Source organism: Suncus etruscus, chromosome 19, assembly GCF_024139225.1.
Source record: "Suncus etruscus isolate mSunEtr1 chromosome 19, mSunEtr1.pri.cur, whole genome shotgun sequence".
NCBI classification, from domain to species: domain Eukaryota; kingdom Metazoa; phylum Chordata; class Mammalia; order Eulipotyphla; family Soricidae; genus Suncus; species Suncus etruscus.
Genome location: NC_064866.1, coordinates 38539179 through 38561117, shown reverse-complemented (window position 1 = coordinate 38561117; position 21939 = coordinate 38539179). Strand labels below are relative to the sequence as shown.

Sequence of the window (21939 nt, the reverse complement as noted above, 5' to 3'; positions counted from 1 at the left end):
GGAACTGATGGTCAGTAGCACAAGATGGGGCCTAGGCACACACCCCATACACACATGTGATCCTGCCTATGTGAAATTTGAGCACTGTCCACTTCCAGCCCCCTTATGGCCCATCAGTTCTTCTTAGCCAGAACAGTACCAGAAAGGGGACTCTGGGGAATAAAGACCCTGACTTTCTGGGCTGTTTTCACGGCCTGACCCTCTTTCCTGCCCTTGGCTGTGGAGGTGCTGCTGATCTGCACTGACTTGTGGGAAGCGCTTTGCAGGGCTACCACCACCTCCTGTCATCCAGAGATCCCTGCATGAAACCTAGAACCAAAGCCAGGCGGCTGCTCTGAACCAGGGGTGAGGGGGCAAGGTGCAAGGCTGAAAGAAGGCGCTGGGTCTCGAAGTGCCCCTTACCCACGAGTGCACCAAGAATGCAGAGGATGGCTGTGTTTTTTGAGGGCGGCAGGCTGCCCGCGGGATCTTGCAGGCTGCTCAAGATGAGGCCCCCAGGGCCACCAAGCTGTTCCACCACCCCCTTGTCCAAGGCCTTCTCCAGCTGCAGGGGTGGGGACGGGAGAACCGGGTATGTGTGAGTTTCCCTGCCCTTTGTACTTCCAAATCTCCCACCCAGCTGGCCTATGAGCCCTTTACCGAGTCCTCCAGCTCCTGTAGGGCTTTGGGGGTCCGAAGAAGCTCCTGGAGGGCGCCTAGCAGCTTGAGGCGCAGCTCGGGGGACAGTGTCGCCAGGTCCTGTAGCTGGGCCCCCAATTTCTTCTGCAGGCCCCCAAAGCCAAGCTGCTGGTCCAGGGCCCTGTCAGAGCTGGAGCCTGTGGAGGGCAGGAGAGAATGGTCACCCCTGGGCTAGGGTGGGGCCTGCCTCTTGCTCCTCCATCCACCCTGTCTTTGATCCCCATGCCCGCACTTTCCCCCACAATCCACCTTGCCTGAAAAGAGCCCACTCAGGCTTCTCTGCAAGAGGTTTCCTGGCCCTCACCCAGATCCTACATCCCACAGGGAGGCTGAAGTCGGCTCATGAGCATCAGGGTGATAAGTATGGGGTGGGTGACTGCGATTCCTCCTTCTCCCCATCTTGGTCATAGCTTTCCCTACCTCTTGAGAATTTTCCAGAATTCATTGTGGCTTGATCCCCTCACTTGGTGAGGTGGGACCCAGCCCCGAGTGTTGGAGCAAAAGCTGTGTGTGAGGGTAGCCTGTAGGGGCTCAGAAGGCCCACTTCCCACTCCCCATTCTTCGATTCATTTTCTCTCTGTGCTCTTAGCATGTTCCTGTTCTTGCCTCACTAGGCCTAGAAAGCGCTGGTCCACCCACCTATGGAGTGATGGGAATGGTGTGGACAGAGAGGACTTCTCAGAACTTAGCCCTGGCACCTGGGAAAGGGCTTTCCAGCCAGGGTGGTGGCGCTCACCTCTGTTGGTGTCTCCGCAGAACTTGCCTTTGGGCAGGTGTAGAACAGCTGTTGGGGGGGGCAGAGAGAGGGTAAACTACAACTCAGGAGGTGTCTGTACCTCTCTCTGCTGGCCATCTTAGTTAGGGCCAGGCGTGCTGGGGTCTCTGAGAGCCAAGACTGCTGGGGCTCTCCTCCTCAAGTGACAGCACAGGACCCTCCAGATGACAAGCCACACAGTCATGCTTACCCCTTAGTGCCTGGGAGCCTTCAGCTCCTATCCCTTCCAGTAGAGAATGGGGTGTATCCTGCCCCCCACCCAGACCTGCCCTGCAGCTTCGAGGGTAAGGGCTGGGCATCCAGAGTGCATCTCACCCTCCACCCTGAAGGGCTCCAAGACTGGATGAAGGCCAGATCTCACCCCAGCCAAATGATACCCCTCAGGGCAAGTACAGGCTGGGGCAGGAGCCGCTCCCCTCATGTTGGCCAGCTTAGCAGCTCCCCAGGGACAGGATGCTATTCATATACTGACTGCTCTCCCCTCCACAGCCCTCCATTCCTACTTACCCCAGCGATCCTCCTTGATTACCAGGCGTAGGACCCTGTAGGCCATAATGCTGCCCTGTGGGATGGACAATACTTTCTCTGTTGGCACCTGGCCCTGCACCTACATGGTTGGCAGGAAGGATGAAACTATGACTACAGGCCCACAGGATTCTGGGGCCCGTGGGAAATGGTCCTGGGGAGCACATAGGGGGAAGGTCTTCAATGGTTGGGTTGCAGAGACTAGAGGGGACTGTTGGGAATGCTCACACACACAGCAAGGCCAACATCTTTGAAAGAAGTATTGGCCAAAATAACAGCAACAGCACAAAAGTCAAAAGCATCTTTTTTAGGGGAGTCCATGCTGGCTCTAAAATAATCTCACACAGGGATCTCCAACCAACCAGGGAATGACTGGGACCTCCAACAAATGCTATTATCCCAAAGGGGAGGAGCATTGAATCAACTTTGGAGCACCTCCCAATATTGCATCTTGAACCACTCTGGGTTCCACCTCCAGCACCTACTTCCATATCAAGTCAATACCTCCACCAAAACCCTGCACCAATAACAGCAACAAACGAAACAAATCTTGGAAAAAATGAGGAAAGAGGGATTCCTTGTTTGCTATTGAAGGGGATATAAAAGGATGTAGCCATTCTGGAAAACACAGTTTTTGAGATGACTCAAACACTTCAAGTCCAAGGTCAGCGAGGTACTGGGGTTATTCTTGCCTAGCATGCAACTCACTTTGGTTGAGTCCCTGAGCATCAGGGGTCACTCTGGAGCACAGAGAGAGAACTAGACAGAACTAGGCCCTGAGCACAGCTAGGGCTTAGATCTCCCCTCCACAATCCTGAATCTTAAGAACAGCCCATTTTCCCCACTTCAGAGTGTTTCCCCAGAAACTATAAAAAGGATGAATTTGAAGGCTAATACCATGATCCTTCCTGCTCCTCACAGCAGGTTTCCCAATGACACAGTTGCTAACACCCCCTGGATGCAACAGACCTAACTTTGATACCTTCCACCCTAATGGCCCCAGGAGCCTGCCACAAATCATCCTGCAGCATAATGCCAAGGAATAAGCCTGAGCATAGCCAGGTGTGGCTTCCAAACAAAGAAAAAACAAAAAATTCAGAAGAACTGAAGGACTGCTGTGTGGAGGGCAGGGGTGTGGCCTTAGGTGTTTGTATGTCAGCATTTTTATTCATGGGAAAACCTTTCTTTAGAGGACAAGTCCTTGACTACACTAACTATCATGGCAATGCTAATGAATGAGAGAAATAGAATGCCTGTCTCGAATACAGGCAGGAGGTGGGGAAAGAGGGAGATGGGGGGCACTGGTGGTGGAAAGGTTGCACTGGTAAAGGGGGGTGTTCATTTTATGACTGAAACCCAACTACAATCATGTACTTAATCATGGTGCTTAAATGAAGAAAAATATTTTTTAAAAAAAGGGCAACTCCTGGCACATCTTGATAAGAAGTTCAGCCACATCCAGTACTATTCAGGGACCATCAGGCACTTGGGGATGAACTCAAGGCCTTGTGTATACTAAGTCTGTGCTCTAACATTCTCTTCCCAGCCTTGAATTATAGTGAACAGAGGTCCAATACCTGCAGCACATGGCTCCTGCGTCACTGCTAGGGTGGCTCTGATGGCTCCCAGTATCAGTATTCGACCTTCGTGGGGCTCCTGGCCCAGTTGGCTGAGCCCTTTCCCCAAGCCCAAGCAAACTAAGCCAAACAAGCCCCAAACAACAGCTTCTCTCCAAGGGATTTTGACATGCTGAGAGTCTTGGCACAAGCACCCACACACTCACTGTACCCTCAGACAAGGGGATTTTGAGGCAGGGTGTGGGTAGAACTTCTTGGAGGTCCCACTTAGCTCAACAATGCCTGCACCTTTGGGTGGCCAGACTGTCCTGTTCCCTCAGTCTTGTCCTGCACGGTTTCCACAGCTTCTGTTACCACATATAGGTTCTCTCTCTCCTCCCAGTTTTTCAGGAACGAGGGCTGTGGCACCCTCACTTTCCTGCAAGCAAATGAGGGGCAGGAGAAGACGCATAGATGAAGGGCCTCTTCCAGCATCTTCAAGTTCTGAGCCTCCTGCTGGGGGCATCTCGGACCCATGATGGAGGTAGGAAGATTGCTAGAATGTGGGGCTTGTGCTCAGAACCTACTCAATTAAGATCAGTCCAGATGCTTGGAAAAGGGGAGAGGGTGGAGGATAAAAATCAGACACCTCCATCTCCTACTGGGTAAATTACCCAGGATAGAGGCTGCAGTCTGGCTTTCTGCAAGTTGGGCTTAATGAAAGGTGGAAGTTATTCAAGCTTTACATAAAACCCTGATTTCTACAGAAAGGATCTCTGTCATCCCCTGGCTCCAGTCTATCACATTTCATAGCCTTTTTCTCCCTCTTTAATATCCTTCCTTCTACCCATCGATCCATCCACCCCTAATCTCCCCCCCTCCCACCCCACCTGTTAGTTTCTAACTTCTCTTGAAAATTGTATTGTTGAGTTCACATCTTCCTAGAAGATGTGAGAAGGTGCTTTCTGCCATGTTCTCTGCCATACCTGAGCTCCACATCCAGTCACGGCATCTGTGTCTTCTCCTGGCAATCTCTGCCCTGACATCAGACCCTCCGGCTTGTCCATGTTCTCTTCCCTGGGCCCTATCTCTACTGGTAGACCCAACCCCCACTTAGGACTTTCCTGTTTCACTTCCTTCTAGAGCCTGGAGGGACCAGGCAGACCCCAATAGATAGACTCTATCCTCACTCACCTATTCTCCACCAGGGCCTCCCAGGTGTTGGGGGACACGCTGAGGGTCTGCACAGCCAGCTTAGCGTTGCGGCTTGCCTTGTTGCTGGTTGTCAACTGTCTTTGCAGCCCAGAGCTTGCTTCCAGGGCACCTGTTCCTACTCCTGTCTCCTGGATATGAAAGGGTTGACTCTGGCTTACTTCTGGGGAGAAGAGGTCATGGTAGTGCCAGTCAGTGGTGGTGGCAAACTTGACTTGTCACAGCTCCAGGCTGTGTCTGCTGCCCCCACTTGGGGGTACAATCCCGGGTAAGTCAGGCAACTTTGGAGGTCTGTTTTCTCTTTGAGGCTGTTGACTTTATGGAGGGCTTGTTTTGAGTGGGAAGGAGGCCACACTAGTGATGCGCAGGGCCCATTTGTGCCTCTGTGCTTAGGGTTCAGCCCTGACAATGCTTAGGGATGGTCAGGGACCAAATTGGGTCAGCACAAAGTAAGGGAAGTCCTTATCCATTCTATTATCTCTCTTGTCCCCATTTATGCAAAGATACAAAGGCACAGAGAAGAAATAGAACTTCCCCTAGTCAGGATTTTGAGACAGATGCAGGGACAGGTCACAGGTCATAGCATGCAGCTGACTCCATCCATGGCAACCACTGCCACCGTATGTATGGAATGACCTGTCATTACTGTCATACAGCATGGAACAGGAAGATACCAGATCTCCTTTGTCCCCCCACAGTGCAGGGGAGGGTGTCCGTAGTCCATAGTTGATAGGCCAGGCAGGTTGGAGGTTACTGTGTGCCTGGCAGAGGGTGTTCACTTGCTTGGCCACATCCACCGCCCACCACTAGCATCCCCTGCCCTCCTGCTCAAAGTACCTGGTTCTGGGGTGCCGGGCTCTAGCACGTCCAGGAGCGAGTACTCTGTGGGGATGATTGGGGTGTCCCAAGGCCAGGGGTGGCGTCTGCGCTTCTTCCTCACCAGGCAGAAAGGACGTAGGAGGAGGGCATTGGTCAAGCTGTCCACAGGCACCAGCTCCCCCTTTCTTCCCAGCACTTTGACCAAGCTCTTGGTGTCCCTCTCAAACAAGGAAGACATGGTCCTGAGGGGGCCCCTGAGGGAGGAGAAGGCCAGTCGTAAACCCTCGGGTCTCATTGATGTGAGGAGCAGGGGCACCCATCACGGTGACCTCAACCACTCCACACCTGTGGGAAGAGAACTCAAGATTCTCCAGGGCTTAAGAACCTCTTTCTATTTCCGAGGGGCCTTCTCTCATGCCTTGGTGTCCCCATTGATGCAGTACGTGTGTGTTCACATGAATGGAAAATACTGGCAATTAGGATTACCTGTAGCTGTACTTGTCTTTGGGGGCCTAGGAGGAGGGTGGGCTTGAGCTATACCAGGGACTGTGAATTGTATGGTAGAGAACCCATGGTATTATCGCTGTGTATTTCAGGGTGCTGGAATTTGAACATGGCTCAGGGATGTGCAAGACAAGTGTCCTGCCTGTACTATGGGCCCTCCTCCTCACCTTCCCTTTTCCCCTTCTCTCCTTCTCTCCCTCCCTTTATATCTTCCCTCCTTCCCTTTTCTCCCTCTATCCTCATTCTTTGCCTCCTTTCTTCCTTCCCTTCCTGCTTTCTTCCCTCCCTCCATTCTTCCTTCCCTACTTTCTTTTGTCTTTTTCTCCTCCCTCTCTTCTTCCTTTCTTAATCTCTCCTTCACTCCTTCCTTCATTCCTTTGTTCCTGCCTTCCTTTATTCCTTTCTTTGGGTCACAATGGCTCTGGATTCAGAAATCACTCCTCTTAGGGTTTAGGAGATGATATGGCCTGCTGGGGATTGAACTTTGTCAGCCTTGGTCAGAAAGACAAGTGTCCAGCCATTGTACTATCACTTTGGCCTCATAACATCATATATTTCATCAGCGTTCATCAAGTAACGTTTTAGAGATTTCATTCCCCAATCAGAGAAGGTTCTTGATTTAAAAGGCTTTCCCTGTTAGAGTTTTCTTTTCTTTTCTTTTTCTTTTTCTTTTTTTTTTTTTTTTGGCTTTTGGTCCACACCAGGTGGTGCTCAGGGCTTTCTCCTGGTTCTGCTTGCACTCCTGGGAACAGAATCACGATCAGCTGTGTGCCAGGCAAGCACTTTCCTACTGTACTGTCTCTCCAGCTCAGGGCCTCTATTAGGACTGTGAGGAGGACTAGTGAGATCTCTTTATAGATATTCAGGACAGTACTCAGCAGAGGATTCAGAACAAGCATTTTTTCTCCTTGGTTCTGGCCTCATATCCTGCTTCCATTTTTGAGGTGCAACTTTAGTTCCCCTTTTCTTTTTCTTTTCTTTTTTGATTTTTGGTTTTGGGGCCAGACCCGGTGACACTCAGGAGTTACTTCTGGCTATGTGCTCAGAAATCACTCCTGGCTTGGGGGACCATATGGTACGCCTGGGGATCGAACCACAGTCTGTCATAGGTTAGCCGCTTGCAAGGCAAACACCCTACCACTTGCACCACCGCTCCAGTCCCCTTCTTTTTTCTTTCATGATGGAAGAAATAGGCCAAGGAGAAGCCTCTGGTGGGCAGAGCCAACCAGCACAACTCTATAGGGTAATCATTCCCAGAAATTAATTCAGGATAATTTAAGATAATTTATGAAAATGATCAACAACACATGACAATTCATGGTAACACACAGTAAAACAAAGCAACTCACACAACGTACAGCAATACATGACAACATATGGTCATTCATGGCAGCACACCATAATTAATGGAAACACATGGTAATGACGCTAATAATGGTAAGACATGGTCATACATGGAAACACACAGTACAAAAAGTAACAAGGGAACGCAAGGTAATAACAGTAACATACGATTGATTGTCCAAGGTGATAAGGCAAAGGCAGGCAAGCTGGGAAACAGGCCTCTGGGAGGAAGCTGGAGGATGCTACGTCGGGCGGGCCCGGCCTGCAGGAAGCCCTAGAAAGGCACCCACGAGCCAGTGGCAGCTCAACCGACACCCCAGTCCGGTACCGCCCAGAGCCCAGGCCCAGGGCGGAGGGGACCCCAGGACTTTGGGGCAGCCTGGACTAGGACAGCTGGGTTAGGAGAGAAGGAGGGATGGGGAGAGCCCTACTCCTCTCTAGCCCATCTGCCCAGAACTTGGGGTCTCCCCTCCCTGCCTCGCCCCTACCTGGACTCTAGTCTCGGTGGAGGGGTGAGTGTCCGGTACCCCTAGAACACTCAGGGCCCCTCCCCCAGGCCACGGTTTTCAGCACCCGCCCTCCTGAACTCCCTTTTGCCAGCTTTCAGGAAGTCTTTGCACATGTGTTTCCATGTTTCACACTTGACCTTGCTGGTGTGCGTTTTTGTAGTTTCTTGTTTTATTTATTTTTGTTATGTTTTTCTTCTTTTTAGCCTTTCTTCTTTTAAATTAATATTTATAGCCTCTAGATGGACTCCCAGCTTTGTGTTTCTTTTCTTTCTTTCTTTCTTTCTTTTCTCTTTCTTTCTTTCTTTCTTTCTTTCTTTCTTTCTTTCTTTCTTTCTTTCTTTCTTTCTTTCTTTCTTTCTTTCTTTCTTTCTTTCTTTCTTTCTTTCTTTCTTTCTTTCTTTCTTTCTTTCTTTCTTCTTTCTTTCTTTCTTTCTTTTTCTTTCTTTCTTTCTTTCTTTCTTTCTTTCTTTCTTTCTTTCTTTCTTTCTTTCTTTCTTTCTTTCTTTCTTTCTTTCTTTCTTTCTTTCTTTCTTTCTTTCTTTCTTTCTTTCTTTCTTTCTTTCTTTCGTTCGTTCTTTCTTTCTTTCTTTCTTTCTTTCTTTCTTTCTTTCTTTCTTTCTTTCTTTCTTTCTTTCTTTCTTTCTTTCTTTCTCTCTCTTCTTTCCTTCCTTTTCTTTCTTTCTTTCTTTCTTTCTTTCTTTCTTTCTTTCTTTCTTTCTTTCTTTCTTTCTTTCTTTCTTTCTTTCTTTCTTTCTTTCTTTCTTTCTTTCTTTCTTTCTTTCTTTCTTTCTTTCTTTCTTTCTTTCTTTTCTTTCTTTCTTTCTTTCTTTCTTTCTTTCTTTTCTCTCTTTCTTTCTTTCTTTCTTTCTTATCTTTTTCTTTCTTTCAATCTTTTTCTTTCTTTCTTTCTTTCTTTCTTTCTTTCTTTCTTTCTTTCTTTCTTTCTTTCTTTCTTTCTTTCTTTCTTTCTTTCTTTCTTTCTTTCTTTCTTTCTTTCTTTCTTTCTTTCTTTCTTTCTTTCTCTCTCTTCTTTCCTTCCTTTTCTTTCTTTCTTTCTTTCTTTCTTTCTTTCTTTCTTTCTTTCTTTCTTTCTTTCTTTCTTTCTTTCTTTCTTTCTTTCTTTCTTTCTTTCTTTCTTTCTTTCTTTCTCTCTCTCTCTCTCTCTCTTTCTTTCTTTCTTTCTTTCTTTCTTTTCTCTCTTTTTCTTTCTCTTTCTCTTTCTCTCTCTCGCTTTCTTTCTTTCTTTCTCTCTCTTTCTTTCTCTCTCTCTCTTTCTTTCTTTCTTTCTTTCTTTCTTTCTTTCTTTCTTTCTTTCTTTCTTTCTTTCTTTCTTTCTTTCTTTCTTTCTTTCTTTCTTTCTTTCTTTCTTTCTTTTCTCTCTCTCTTTCTTTCTTTCTTTCTTTCTTTCTTTCTTTCTTTCTTTCTTTCTTTCTTTCTTTCTTTCTTTCTTTCTTTCTTTCTTTCTTTCTTTCTTTCTTTCTTTCTTTCTTTCTTTCTTTCTTTCTTTCTTTCTTTCTTTCTTTCTTTCTTTTCTCTCTTTCTTTTCTCTCTCTTTCTTTCTCTCTTTCTTTCTTTCTCTCTCTCTTTCTTTCTTTCTCTCTTTCTTTCTTTCTTTCTTTCTTTCTTTCTTTCTTTCTTTCTTTCTTTCTTTCTTTCTTTCTTTCTTTCTTTCTTTCTTTCTTTCTTTCTTTCTTTCTTTCTTTCTTTCTTTCTTTCTTTCTTTCTTTCTTTCTTTCATTTCTGTTCTTCTTTTTCCTTTTTAATTTTTATTATGGTCAAAGTGAATTACAAATATAAAACCGTAATATTTAAGGCATATAGTGACAATAAATGAGGGGTATTCCCACCACCAGTGTTGTCCTCCCTCCATCCCTGTTTCCAGCGTGCATCCCATGTCTCCCTCCTTTAAACCCCCATAAAGCTAGTTTAACTGTTTCCTACTTAGTAACTTGTTATATATTGGGTATCAATTCTGTTGTCGTTGACTTTTAGTTTGGTGTTCAAGTCTGATTATTTTTTTTTTTTTTTTTGGTTTTTGGGCCACACCCGGTGACGCTCAGGGGTTACTCCTGGCTATGCGCTCAGAAGTCGCTCCTGGCTTGGGGGACCATATGGGACGCCGGGGGATCGAACCGCGGTCCGTCTCCTAGGCTAGCGCAGGTAAGGCAGGCACCTTACCTCCAGCGCCACCGCCCGGTCCCAAGTCTGATTATTTTTATTTCCATTAAATGTTCATATGAATGTCTGGTCTTGGTACCTTCCATTTTCTCCCCTCATATTATGAGGCTGACCCAGATAATTCCAGTAATGTGGTTCTGTTGGAGATATAAGAAAAGGTAAGGGAGAGAAAAAACAAAAACAAAAACAAAGAAACAAAAAGAACTATGAGCAGTTCATCTAGGTGTTACAAATACCCTTTAGAAGAAGAAAGGGAAGAAAGAAAGAAAAAGGGAACAAAACAAAACAAAAAACCATAAGGCAGTAACAGTAAAAGTACAGATTTTTTTGTATAGGTCCTTTACGTCTTTGGTCAAGTTGGCTCCAAGGTATTTTGAGTTTGTGTGGCACTAATGTGAATGGGATTGCCTTCTTGACGTCCATCTCTTCCCTATCATTATTGGTGTATAAAAAGTCCATTGATTTCTCTGTGTTAACCTTGTAGCCTGCCACCTTGCTATATGAGTCTTTTGTTTCTAGAAGCTTTTAGGTAGAGTCTTTAGGGTTTTCTAAGTAGAATATCATGTCATCTGCAAACAATAAGAACTTGACTTCTTCCTTTCCTATCTGGATTCCCTTGATATCTTTTTCTTGCCTGATCTCTATAGCAAGCACTTCTAGTACTACATTGAAGAGGAGTGGTGAGCGGACAGCTTTGTCTTGTATGAGAATTTAAAGGAACGCCTTTTAGTTTTTATCCATTGAGGATAATATTTGCATTGGCTTGTGGTAGATGGCTTCAACTAGATTGAGAAAGGTTTCTTTCATTCCCATCTTGCTGAGAGTTTTGATCAAGAATGGGTGTTGGACCTTTTCAAATGCTTTCTCTGAGTCTATACAAAGAAAACTATAAAGCCCTGCTCCAAGAAATAAGAGAGGACACACAGAAATGGAAACATATACCCTGCTCATGGATTGGTAGGATTAACATCATTAAAATGGCAATACTCCCCAAAGCATTATACAGATTTAATGTGATCCCCTTAAAAATACTCATGACATTCTTCAAAAAAGTGGATCAAACACTTAGGAAGTTCATCTGGAACAATAAGCACCCTTGAATAGCTAAAGCACTCCTAGGGAAAAGGAAAATGTGAGGCATTACTGTCCACAACTTTAAACTGTACTACAAAGCAATAGTTATCAAAACAGCATGGTATTGGAATAAAGGCAGGCCCTCAGATTAGTGGAATAGGCTTGAGTTCTCAGACAATGTTCCCCAGACATACAATCACTTAATTTTTTAAATATAATTTTTATTTTGATCGTAGTGGTTTACATATTGTTGACAATAATATTATAGGTACATATTTACATAAAATCAGGGGGGTTCCCATCACCAATTTGTCCTCCCTACACCTCCGTGTTCGTCCTATAACCCATATCCTCCTCCCTCACCCCCAGGGCTGCGAGAATATGTGGTCCCCTCGGTACCTTGCTTACTACTTAGTAGTCTTGGTCTTGGTGCCTCCCTTATTTCCCCCTCTAACTGGAGAAAGGATTACATAATTCAAGTTATGTGGTTTTATTTGAAGAAGAGAAAAGTAATAAACTGGGGTAAAAGTCTAATATGCCGAAAATGGGCGGAATCCTTCTAGAGGCTCTCATCGTCAGTTTGAGAGATGAAAGAGAAAAAGAAGGTGAAACACCCCAACAGTACAAAAAGAAGTGTCAAATATCCAGTGAGCACTCCAGTCACCACAAAAAGAGCCATGGTCTTGAGTTAAAAAACATGGCGGAGCACCTAAAGAAAGAAAAGTAAAGAAGAAAAAAAAAGACAATATAAATATAAATAGGGACAACAACTTCAATATCCACACCAAAACAAAGAAATCGACAAAAAGTACATAGGTAAATAAAAATAATAATAATAATAAATGAAGAAAAAATAATATATAAAAGATAAAAAATGTTTTGTGCTTTTTGCCTTTTTTTCCCTCCTGCACTGGCACAATAAATATTGGGTTTATTCGAAAAGGAATTCACTTGGCCTAAGCACTATGGGATTTCTCCACCCTTGGGATATATTGTCACGGGATTAACTGTAGACTCCTTTCAGTTTTATTTACTCTACCGGTGGTGCTTTCGTGCTGTTTGGAAAACTGCTCCTTCCTGGGTGATGAAATAAGATCTCAGTATCTAGAGATCTCAGTATCTGCACAGTTCCAGGAGTGGGACTTATGATAAAGTCTTTCTTTGACAATCATCTAATTTTTGACAAAGGAGCAAATCCTAAGTGGAGCAGGGAAAACCTCTTCAACAAGTGGTGCTGGCAGAACTGGTTAGCCACTTGCAAAAAAGTGAACATAGACCCCCAGTTAACATCATGTACGAAGGTAAAATCCAAATGGATTAAAGACCTTGATATCAGACCTGATACCATAAGGTATATAGAACAACATGTCAGTAAAACACTCCATGACATTGAGACTAAAGGCATCTTCAAGGAGGAAACTGCACTTTCCATACAAGTGGATGCAGAAATCAACAGATGGGAATACATTAAGCTGAGAAGCTTCTGCGCCTCAAAAGAAATAGTGCCCAGGATACAAGAGACACCCACCGTGTGGGAGAAACTATTCACCCAACACCTATCAGATAAGGGGCTAATATCCAAAATATACAGGGCACTGACAGAACTTTACAAAAAAAAACAAAAACATCTAATCCCATCAAAAAATGGGGAAAAGAAATGAATAGACACTTTGATAAAAAAGAAATACAAATGGCCAAAAGGCACATGAAAAATTGCACCACATCACTAATCATCAGGGAGATGCAAATCAAAACAACGATGAGATACCATCTCACACCACAGACATTGGCATACATCACAAAGAATGAGAACAATCAGTGATGGGGGGGATGTGGAGAGAAAGGAACTCTTTTTTTTTTTTTTTTTTTTTGGTTTTTGGGCCACACTCGGCGGTGCTCAGGGGTTACTCCTGGCTGTCTGCTCAGAAATAGCTCCTGGCAGGCACGGGGGACCATATGGGACACCGGGATTCGAACCAACCACCTTTGGTCCTGGATCGGCTGCTTGCAAGGCAAATGCCGCTGTGCTATCTCTCCGGGCCCGAGAAAGGAACTCTTATCCACTGCTGGTGGGAATGCCATCTAGTCCAACCTCTATGGAATTTAGAGATGAAATCTCTATGGATATAGAGATTCCTTCAAAATCTGGAAATTGAGCTTCCATTCAACCCAGCTATTCCACTCCTAGGGATATACCCTAGAAACACAAGAATACAATACAAAATCCCCTTCCTCACACCTATATTTATTGCAGCACTATTTACAATAGCCAGGCTCTGGAAACAACCAAGATGGCTAAAGAAACTGTGGTACATATACACAATGGAATATTATGCAGCTGTCAGGAGAGATGAAGCCATGAAATTTTCCTATACATGGATGTACATGGAATCTATCATGCTGAGTGAAATAAGTCAGGAGAGAGAGAGAGAGAGACGCAGAATAGTCTCACTCATCTATGGGTTTTAAAAAAAGTAAAAGTTATTTTTGCAACAATCCTCAGAGACAATGAGAGGAGGTCTGGAACTACCAGCTCACTTCATGAAGCTCACCACAAAGAGTGGTGAGTGCAGTTATAGAAATAACTACATTGAGAACTACCATAATCATGTGAATGAATGAGCGAACTGCAAAGCCTGTCTGGAGTAGAGGTGGGGGTGGCGTGGGATGTAGGGAGATTTGGGACATTGGTGGTAGGAATGTTGCACTGGTGAAGGGGGGTGTTCTTTATATGACTGAAATCTAATCACAATCATATTTGTAATCAAGATATTTAAATAAAGAAAAAAAGGAAAAAAACAACAAAAGTACAAAATGAACAAAAAAACCAAACAAACCAAAACCCAAAACCATCAACTACGAAAACAAAACAAAACAAAACAAGCCCCCCCAAAAAAAGAAAAAGAAAAAAAAAACAAAAACAGTAAAAAACCCCAAACCAGCAACTACTTGAAAGGTTTGTGTCTTTCTTTTTCTTCCTTCCTTCCTTCCTTCCTTCCTTCCTTCCTTCCTTCCTTCCTTCCTTCCTTCCTTCCTTCCTTCCTTCCTTCCTTCCTTCCTTCCTTCCTTCCTTCCTTCCTTCCTTCCTTCTCTTTCTTCCTTCCTTTCTTTTCTTTCTTTCTTTCTTTCTTTCTTTCTTTCTTTCTTTCTTTCTTTCTTTCTTTCTTTCTTTCTTTCTTTCTTTCTTTCTTTCTTTCTTTCTTTCTTTCTCTCTCTCTCTCTCTCTCTCTCTCTTTCTTTCTTTCTTTCTTTCTTTCTTTCTTTCTTTCTTTCTTTCTTTCTTTCTTTCTTTCTTTCTTTCTTTCTTTCTTTCTTTCTTTCTTTCTTTCTTTCTTTCTTTCTTTCTTTCTTTCTTTCTTTCTTTCTTTCTCTCTCTTTCTTTCTCTCTCTCTCTTCCTTCCTTTCTTTCTTTCTTTCTTTCTTTCTTTCTTTCTTTCTTTCTTTCTTTCTTTCTTTCTTTCTTTCTTTTTTTTTTTTTTTTTTTTTTTGTGGTTTTTGGGTCACACCCGGCAGTGCTCAGGGGTTATTCCTGGCTCCATGCTCAGAAATTGCTCCTGGCAGGCACAGGGGACCATATGGGACGCTGGGATTCGAACCGATGACCTTCTGCATGAAAGGCAAACGCCTTACCTCCATGCTATCTCTCCAGCCCCTCTTTCTTTCTTTCTTTCTTTCTTTCTTTCTTTCTTTCTTTCTTTCTTTCTTTCTTTCTTTCTTTCTTTCTTTCTTTCTTTCTTTCTTTCTTTCTTTCTTTCTTTCTTTCTTTCTTTCTTTCTTTCTTTCTTTCTTTCTTTCTTTCTTTCTTTCTTTCTTTCTTTCTTTCTTTCTTTCTTTCTTTCTTTCTTTCTTCTTTCTCTTTCTTTCTTTCTTTCTTTCTTTCTTTCTTTCTTTCTTTCTTTCTTTCTTTCTTTCTTTCTTTCTTTCTTTCTTTCTTTCTTTCTTTCTTTCTTTCTTTCTTTCTTTCTTTCTTTCTTTCTTTCTTTCTTTCTTTCTTTCTTTCTTTCTTTCTTTCTTTCTCTTTCTCTCTCTTTCTCTCTTTCTTTCTTTCTTTTTTTTTTTTTTTTTAATTTTTGTATTTTTTTTTTTAATTTTTTTTTTTTTTTAAACACCTTGATTACATACATGATTGTGTTTGGGTTTCAGTCATAAAAGGAACACCACCCATCACCAGTGCAACATTCCCATCACCCAAGTCCCAAATCACCCTCCTCCCCACCCAACCCCCGCCTGTACCCTAAACAGGCTCTACATTTCCCTCATACATTCTCAATATTAGGACAGTTCAAAATGTAGTTATTTCTCTAACTAAACTCATCACTCTTTGTGGTGAGCTTCCTGAGGTGAGCTGGAACTTCCAGCTCTTTTCTCTTTTGTGTCTGAAAATTATTATTACAAGGGTGTCTTTCATTTTTCTTAAAACCCATAGATGAGTGAGACCATTCTGCGTTTTTCTCTCTCTCTCTGACTTATTTCACTCAGCATAATAGATTCCATGTACATCCATGTATAGGAAAATTTCATGACTTCATCTCTCCTGACAGCTGCATAATATTCCATTGTGTATATGTACCACAGTTTCTTTAGCCATTCATCTGTTGAAGGGCATCTTGGTTGTTTCCAGAGTCTTGCTATGGTAAATAGAGCTGCAATGAATATAGGTGTAAGAAGGGGTTTTTGTATTGTATTTTTGTGTTCCTAGGGTATATTCCTAGGAGTGGTATAGCTGGATCGTATGGGAGCTCGATTTCCAGTTTTTGGAGGAATCTCCATATCGCTTTCCATAAAGGTTGAACTAGACAGCATTCCCACCAGCAGTGGATAAGAGTTCCTTTCTCTCCACATCCCCGCCAACACTGTTTATTCTCATTCTTTGTGATGTGTGCCATTCTCTGGGGTGTGAGGTGGTATCTCATCGTTGTTTTGATTTGCATCTCCCTGATGATTAATGATGTGGAACATTTTTTCATGTGTCTTTTGGCCATGCATATTTCTTCTTTGTCAAAGTGTCTGTTCATTTCTTCTCCCCATTTTTTGATGGGGTTAGATGTTTTTTTCTTGTAAAGTTCTGTCAGTGCCTTGTATATTTTGGAGATTAGCCCCTTATCTGATGGGTATTGGGTGAATAGTTTCTCCCACTCAGTGGGTGGCTCTTGTATCCTGGGCACTATTTCCTTTGAGGTGCAGAAGCTTCTCAGCTTAATATATTCCCATCTGTTAATCTCTGCTTTCACTTGCTTGGAGAGTGCAGTTTCCTCCTTGAAGATGCCTGTAATGTCCTGTAGTGTTTTGCCTATGTGCTGTTCTATATATCTTATGGTTTTGGGGCTGATATCGAGGTCTTTAATCCATTTGGATTTTACCTTTGTACATGATGTTAGCTGGGGGTCTAAGTTTAATTTTTTGCAAGTGGCTATCCAATTGTGCCAACACCACTTGTTGAAGAGGCTTTCCCTGCTCCATTTAGGATTTCCTGCTCCTTTATCAAAAATTAGATGGTTGTGTCTCTGGGGAACATTTTCTGAGTATTCAAGCCTATTCCTCTGATCTGAGGACCTATCCTTATTCCAATACCATGCTGTTTTGATAACTGTTGCTTTGTAGTACAGTTTAAAGTTGGGAAAAGTAATTCCTCCCATATTCTTTTTCCCAATGATTGCTTTAGCTATTCGAGGGTGTTTATTGTTCCAAATGAATTTCAAAAGTGTCTGATCCACTTCTTTGAAGAATGTCATGGGTATCTTTAGAGGGATGGCATTAAATCTGTATAATGCCTTGGGGAGTATTGACATTTTGATGATGTTAATCCTGCCAATCCATGAGCAGGGTATGTGTTTCCATTTCCGTGTGTCCTCTCTTATTTCTTGGAGCAGAGTTTTATAGTTTTCTTTGTATAGGTCCTTCACATATTTAGTCAAGTTGATTCCAAGATATTTGAGTTTGTGTGGTACTAGTGTGAATGGGGTTGTTTTCTTAATGTCCATTTCTTCTTTATTACTGTTGGTGTATAGAAAGGCCATTGATTTTTGTGTGTTAATTTTGTAGCCTGCCACCTTGCTATATGAGTCTATTGTTTCTAGAAGCTTTTTGATAGAGTCTTTAGGGTTTTCTAAGTAGAGTATCATGTCATCTGCAAACAGTGAGAGCTTGACTTCTTCCTTTCCTATCTGGATTCCCTTGATATCCTTTTCTTGCCTAATCGCTATAGCAAGTACTTCCAGTGCTATGTTGAATAGGAGTGGTGAGAGAGGACAGCCTTGTCTTGTGCCAGAATTTAGAGGGAAGGCTTTCAGTTTTTCTCCATTGAGGATAATATTTGCCACTGGCTTGTGGTAGATGGCCTTCACTATATTGAGAAAGGTTCCCTCCATTCCCATCTTGCTGAGAGTTTTGATCAAGAATGGGTGTTGGACCTTATCAAATGCTTTCTCTGCATCTATTGATATGATCATGTGGTTTTTATTTTTCTTGTTATTGATGTTGTGTATTATGTTGATAGATTTACGGATGTTAAACCAGCCTTGCATTCCTGGGATGAAACCTACTTGATCGTAGTGGATGATCTTCTTAATGAGGCATTGAATCCTATTTGCCAGGATTTTGTTGAGGATCTTTGCATCTGCATTCATCAGTGATATTGGTCTGTAATTTTCTTTTTTGGTAGCGTCTCTGTCTGGTTTAGGTATCAAGGTGATGTTGGCTTCATAAAAGCTATTTGGAAGTGTTTCTGTTTGTTCAATTTCATGAAAGAGTCTTGCCAAGATTGGCAGTAGTTCCTCTTGGAAAGTTTGATAGAATTCATTAGTGAATCCATCTGGACCTGGGCTTTTGTTTTTCGGCAGACATTTGATTACTGTTTTAATTTCATCAATGGTGATGGGGGTGTTTAGATATGCTACATCCTCTTCCTTCAACCGTGGAAGATTATAAGAGTCCAAGAATTTATCCATTTCTTCCAGGTTCTCATTTTTAGTGGCGTAGAGTTTTTCAAAGTAGTTTCTGATTACCCTTTGAATCTCTGTCATATCAGTAGTGATCTCTCCTTTTTCATTCCTGATACGAGTTATCAAGTTTCTCTCTCTCTCTTTCTTTGTTAGGTTTGCCAGTGGTCTATCAATCTTGTTTATTTTTTCAAAGAACCAACTTCTGCTTTCGTTGATCTTTCGGATTGTTTTTTGAGTTTCCACTTCGTTGATTTCTGCTCTCAGCTTTGTTATTTCCTTCTGTCTTCCTGTTCTTGGGTCCTTTTGTTGAGCATTTTCTAGTTCTATTAGCTGTGTCATTAAGCTACTCAGGTAAGCTCCTTCTTCCTTCCTGATGTGTGCTTGCAAAGCTATAAATTTTCCTCTCAGTACTGCTTTTGCTGTGTCCCATAAGTTCTGAGAGTTTGTGTCTTTATTGTCATTTGTTTCCAGGAACCTTTTTATTTCCTCCTTGATTTCATCTCGGACCCACTGGTTATTGAGCATGAGGCTGTTTAACTTCCAGGTGTTAAAGTGTTTCTTCTGAGTCCCTTTGGAGTTCACAAATAATTTCAGAGCCTTGTGGTCAGCGAAGGTAGTCTGCAAAATTTCTATCCTCTTGATCTTATGGAGGTATGTTTTATGTGCCAGCATGTAGTCTATTCTGGAGAATGTACCATGTACATTGGAGAAGAATGTGTATCCAGGTTTCTGGGGATGGAGTGTCCTATATATATCCACTAGGCCTCTTTCTTCCATTTCTCTCCTCAGGTCTAGTATATTCTTGTTGGGTTTCAGTCTGGTTGACCTGTCCAGTGTTGACAAAGCCGTGTTTAGGTCCCCCACAATTATTGTGTTGTTGTTGATATTATTTTTCAGATTTGTCAGCAGTTGTATTAAATATTTTGCTGGCCCCTCATTCGGTGCATATATGTTTAGGAGAGTGAATTCTTCCTGCTCTACGTACCCCTTGATTAATATAAAATGTCCGTTTTTGTCCCGTACAACCTTCCTGAGTATAAAGTTTGCATTATCTGATATTAGTATGGCCACTCCAGCTTTTTTATGGGTGTTGTTTGCTTGGATAACTTTTCTCCAGCCTTTTATTTTGAGTCTATGTTTGTTCTGACTATTCAGGTGCGTTTCTTGTAGGCAGCAGAAGGTTGGATTGAGTTTTTTGATCCATTTAGCCACTCTGTGTCTCTTAACTGGTGCATTTAGTCCATTGACGTTGAGAGAAAGAATTGTCCTGGGATTTAACGCCATCTTTATTTCAAAATTTGGTGTGTCTTTTGGGTAGTCTTGTCTTAGATTAGGTCTTTCAGTTTTTCTCTTAAGACTGGTTTTGTGTCTGTGAAGTTTCTGAGCTGTTTTTTGTCTGTGAAACCATGTATTCTTCCATCAAACCGGAAAGTGAGTTTTGCTGGGTATAGTATTCTGGGTGAAGCATTCATTTCATTCAGTCTTGTCACAATATCCCACCACTGCTTTCTGGCATTGAGCGTTTCTGGTGACAGGTCTGCTGTAAATCTCAGGGAAGCTTGCTTGAACATGATTTCCCCTTTTGATCTTGCTGTTTTCAGAATTCTGTCTCTATCTGTGGGATTTGTCATTGTGACTAGGATGTGTCTTGGGGTGGTTTTTCTGGGGTCTCTTTTGGTTGGTACTCTTCGGGCATGCAGGATTTGATCACATATATTCTTTAGCTCTGGAAGTTTCTCTTTAATGATGTTCTTGACCATTGATTCTTCCTGGAAATTTTCTTCCTGGGTCTCTGGGACTCCAATGATTCTTAAGTTGTTTCTATTGATCTTATCATAGACTTCTATTTTCGTCTGTTCCCATTCTTTGACTAATTTTTCCATTGTCTGCTCATTTGCTTTAAGTTTTTTGTCCAATCTCTCCTGCTGTATGGAATTGTTATGTATCTCATCTTCCACAGCACCAAGTCTATTCTCAGCTTCTGATACCCTGTCCCAGAGCTTATCCATTTTGTCATTCACTTCGTTTACTGAGTTTTTCAGGCCTGTTAGTTGACATGTTATTTCAGTTTGGAGTTTTGTCATTTCTGCCTTCATATTTTCTTGGTTCTTATTAGTGTTCTGTTCAACTCGATCCATGGTTTCTTGGAGTCTGTTGAGCACCTTCCATATTGCTAGTCTAAAGTCCTTATCTGAGAGGTTGATTAGTTGTTCAGTCATTATCTGGTCCTCAGAATTGTCATCTTCATTCTCTATGTCTGATGCTGGCCTGCGCTGTTTCCCCATTTGTATTGTGGGTTTTTCTACGTGTTGTAGTGGTATTCATTGTCTATATGATGTAGGCAGCACACTCCTCTGGCTCCTCCCTTTCTGGATGGGCTGACTTGCCTCTAAGGGAGGGGAGTCCTCCGTGGATGAAGCCTCACACTGGGTCAAATCTTAGGCCCGAGCATGTAACAGAGAAGACAGTCCAGAGAGAAATGTTTGCTTCTGTGATATAGCGCCGTTCTTAGTGTGATTTTTCCTTCTTGTTGCAATGGAGTTCTTTCCTTAGAAAGAGTGCACGGCGCAAGAGTTTCACGCAAGAGGACAGTAGACAGACATAGACAGGTCACACTCACAGTCTTTCACAGCTGAGCCCCACTGGGCCGGTGTACTTTCGCGGATTTTCCCCGCCTGGTGTCACACACAGGGAGCCAGCTTTTGCCTCTTTCTTTCTTTCTTTCTTTCTTTCTTTCTTTCTTTCTTTCTTTCTTTCTTTCTTTCTTTCTTTCTTTCTTTCTTTCTTTCTTTCTTTCTTTCTTTCTTTCTTTCTTTCTTTCTTTCTTTCTTTCTTTCTTTCTTTCTTTCTTTCTTTCTTTCTTTCTTTCTTTCTTTCTTTCTTTCTTTCTTTCTTTCTTTCTTTCTTTCTTTCTTTCTTTCTTTCTTTCTTTCTTTCTTTCTTTCTTTCTTTCTTTCTTTCTTTCTTTCTTTCTATCTTTCTTTCTTTCTTTCTTTCTTTCTTTCTTTCTTTCTTTCTTTCTTTCTTTCTTTCTTTCTTTCTTTCTTTCTTTCTTTCTTTCTTTCTTTCTTTCTTTCTTTCTTTCTTTCTTTCTTTCTTTCTTTCTTTCTTTCTTTCCTTTCCTTTCTTTCTTTCTTTCTTTCTTTCTTTCTTTCTTTCTTTCTTTCTTTCTTTCTTTCTTTCTTTCTTTCTTTCTTTCTTTCTTTCTTTCTTTCTTTCTTTCTTTCTTTCTTTCTTTCTTTCTTTCTTTCTCTCTCTCTCTCTCTCTCTCTCTCTCTTTCTTTCTTTCTTTCTTTCTTTCTTTCTTTCTTTCTTTCTTTCTTTCTCTCTCTCTCTTTCTTTCTCTCTCTCTTTCTTTCTTTCTTTCTCTCTTTCTTTCTTTCTTCTTTCTTTCTTTCTTTCTTTCTTTCTTTCTTTCTTTCTTTCTTTCTTTCTTTCTTTCTTTCTTTCTTTCTTTCTTTCTTTCTTTCTTTCTTTCTTCTTTCTCTCTTTCTCTCTTTCTTTCTTTCTTTCTTTCTTTCTTTCTTTCTTTCTTTCTTTCTTTCTTTCTTTCTTTCTTTCTTTCTTTCTTTCTTTCTTTCTTTCTTTCTTTCTTTCTTTCTTTCTTTCTTTCTTTCTTTCTTTCTTTCTTTCTTTCTTTCTTTCTTTCTTTCTTTCTTTCTTTCTTTCTTTCTTTCTTTCTTTCTTTCTTTCTTTCTTCCTTCCTTCCTTCCTTCCTTCCTTCCTTCCTTCCTTCCTTCCTTCCTTCCTTCCTTCCTTCCTTCCTTCCTTCCCTCCTTCCCTCCCCCCTTCCTCCCTCCATCTCTCCCTCCCTCCTTCCTCCC

At 42.3% G+C, this 21939-nt stretch overlaps 1 protein-coding gene across 1 annotated transcript; it reads right to left on the bottom strand.

The window, feature by feature from the left end:
• Window positions 1-268: 268 nt before the first annotated feature.
• LOC125997187 (gasdermin-D-like) lies at window positions 269-5803 on the bottom strand. Its single transcript, XM_049765625.1, has 6 exons — window positions 5584-5803; window positions 4729-4909; window positions 3844-3973; window positions 1961-2060; window positions 640-815; window positions 269-544 (listed from the first exon to the last, which is right to left on the bottom strand). Exons 1-6 carry the CDS (start codon window positions 5801-5803, stop codon window positions 269-271), a joined length of 1083 nt encoding a protein of 360 aa, XP_049621582.1.
• Between the last annotated feature and the right edge of the window lie 16136 nt (window positions 5804-21939).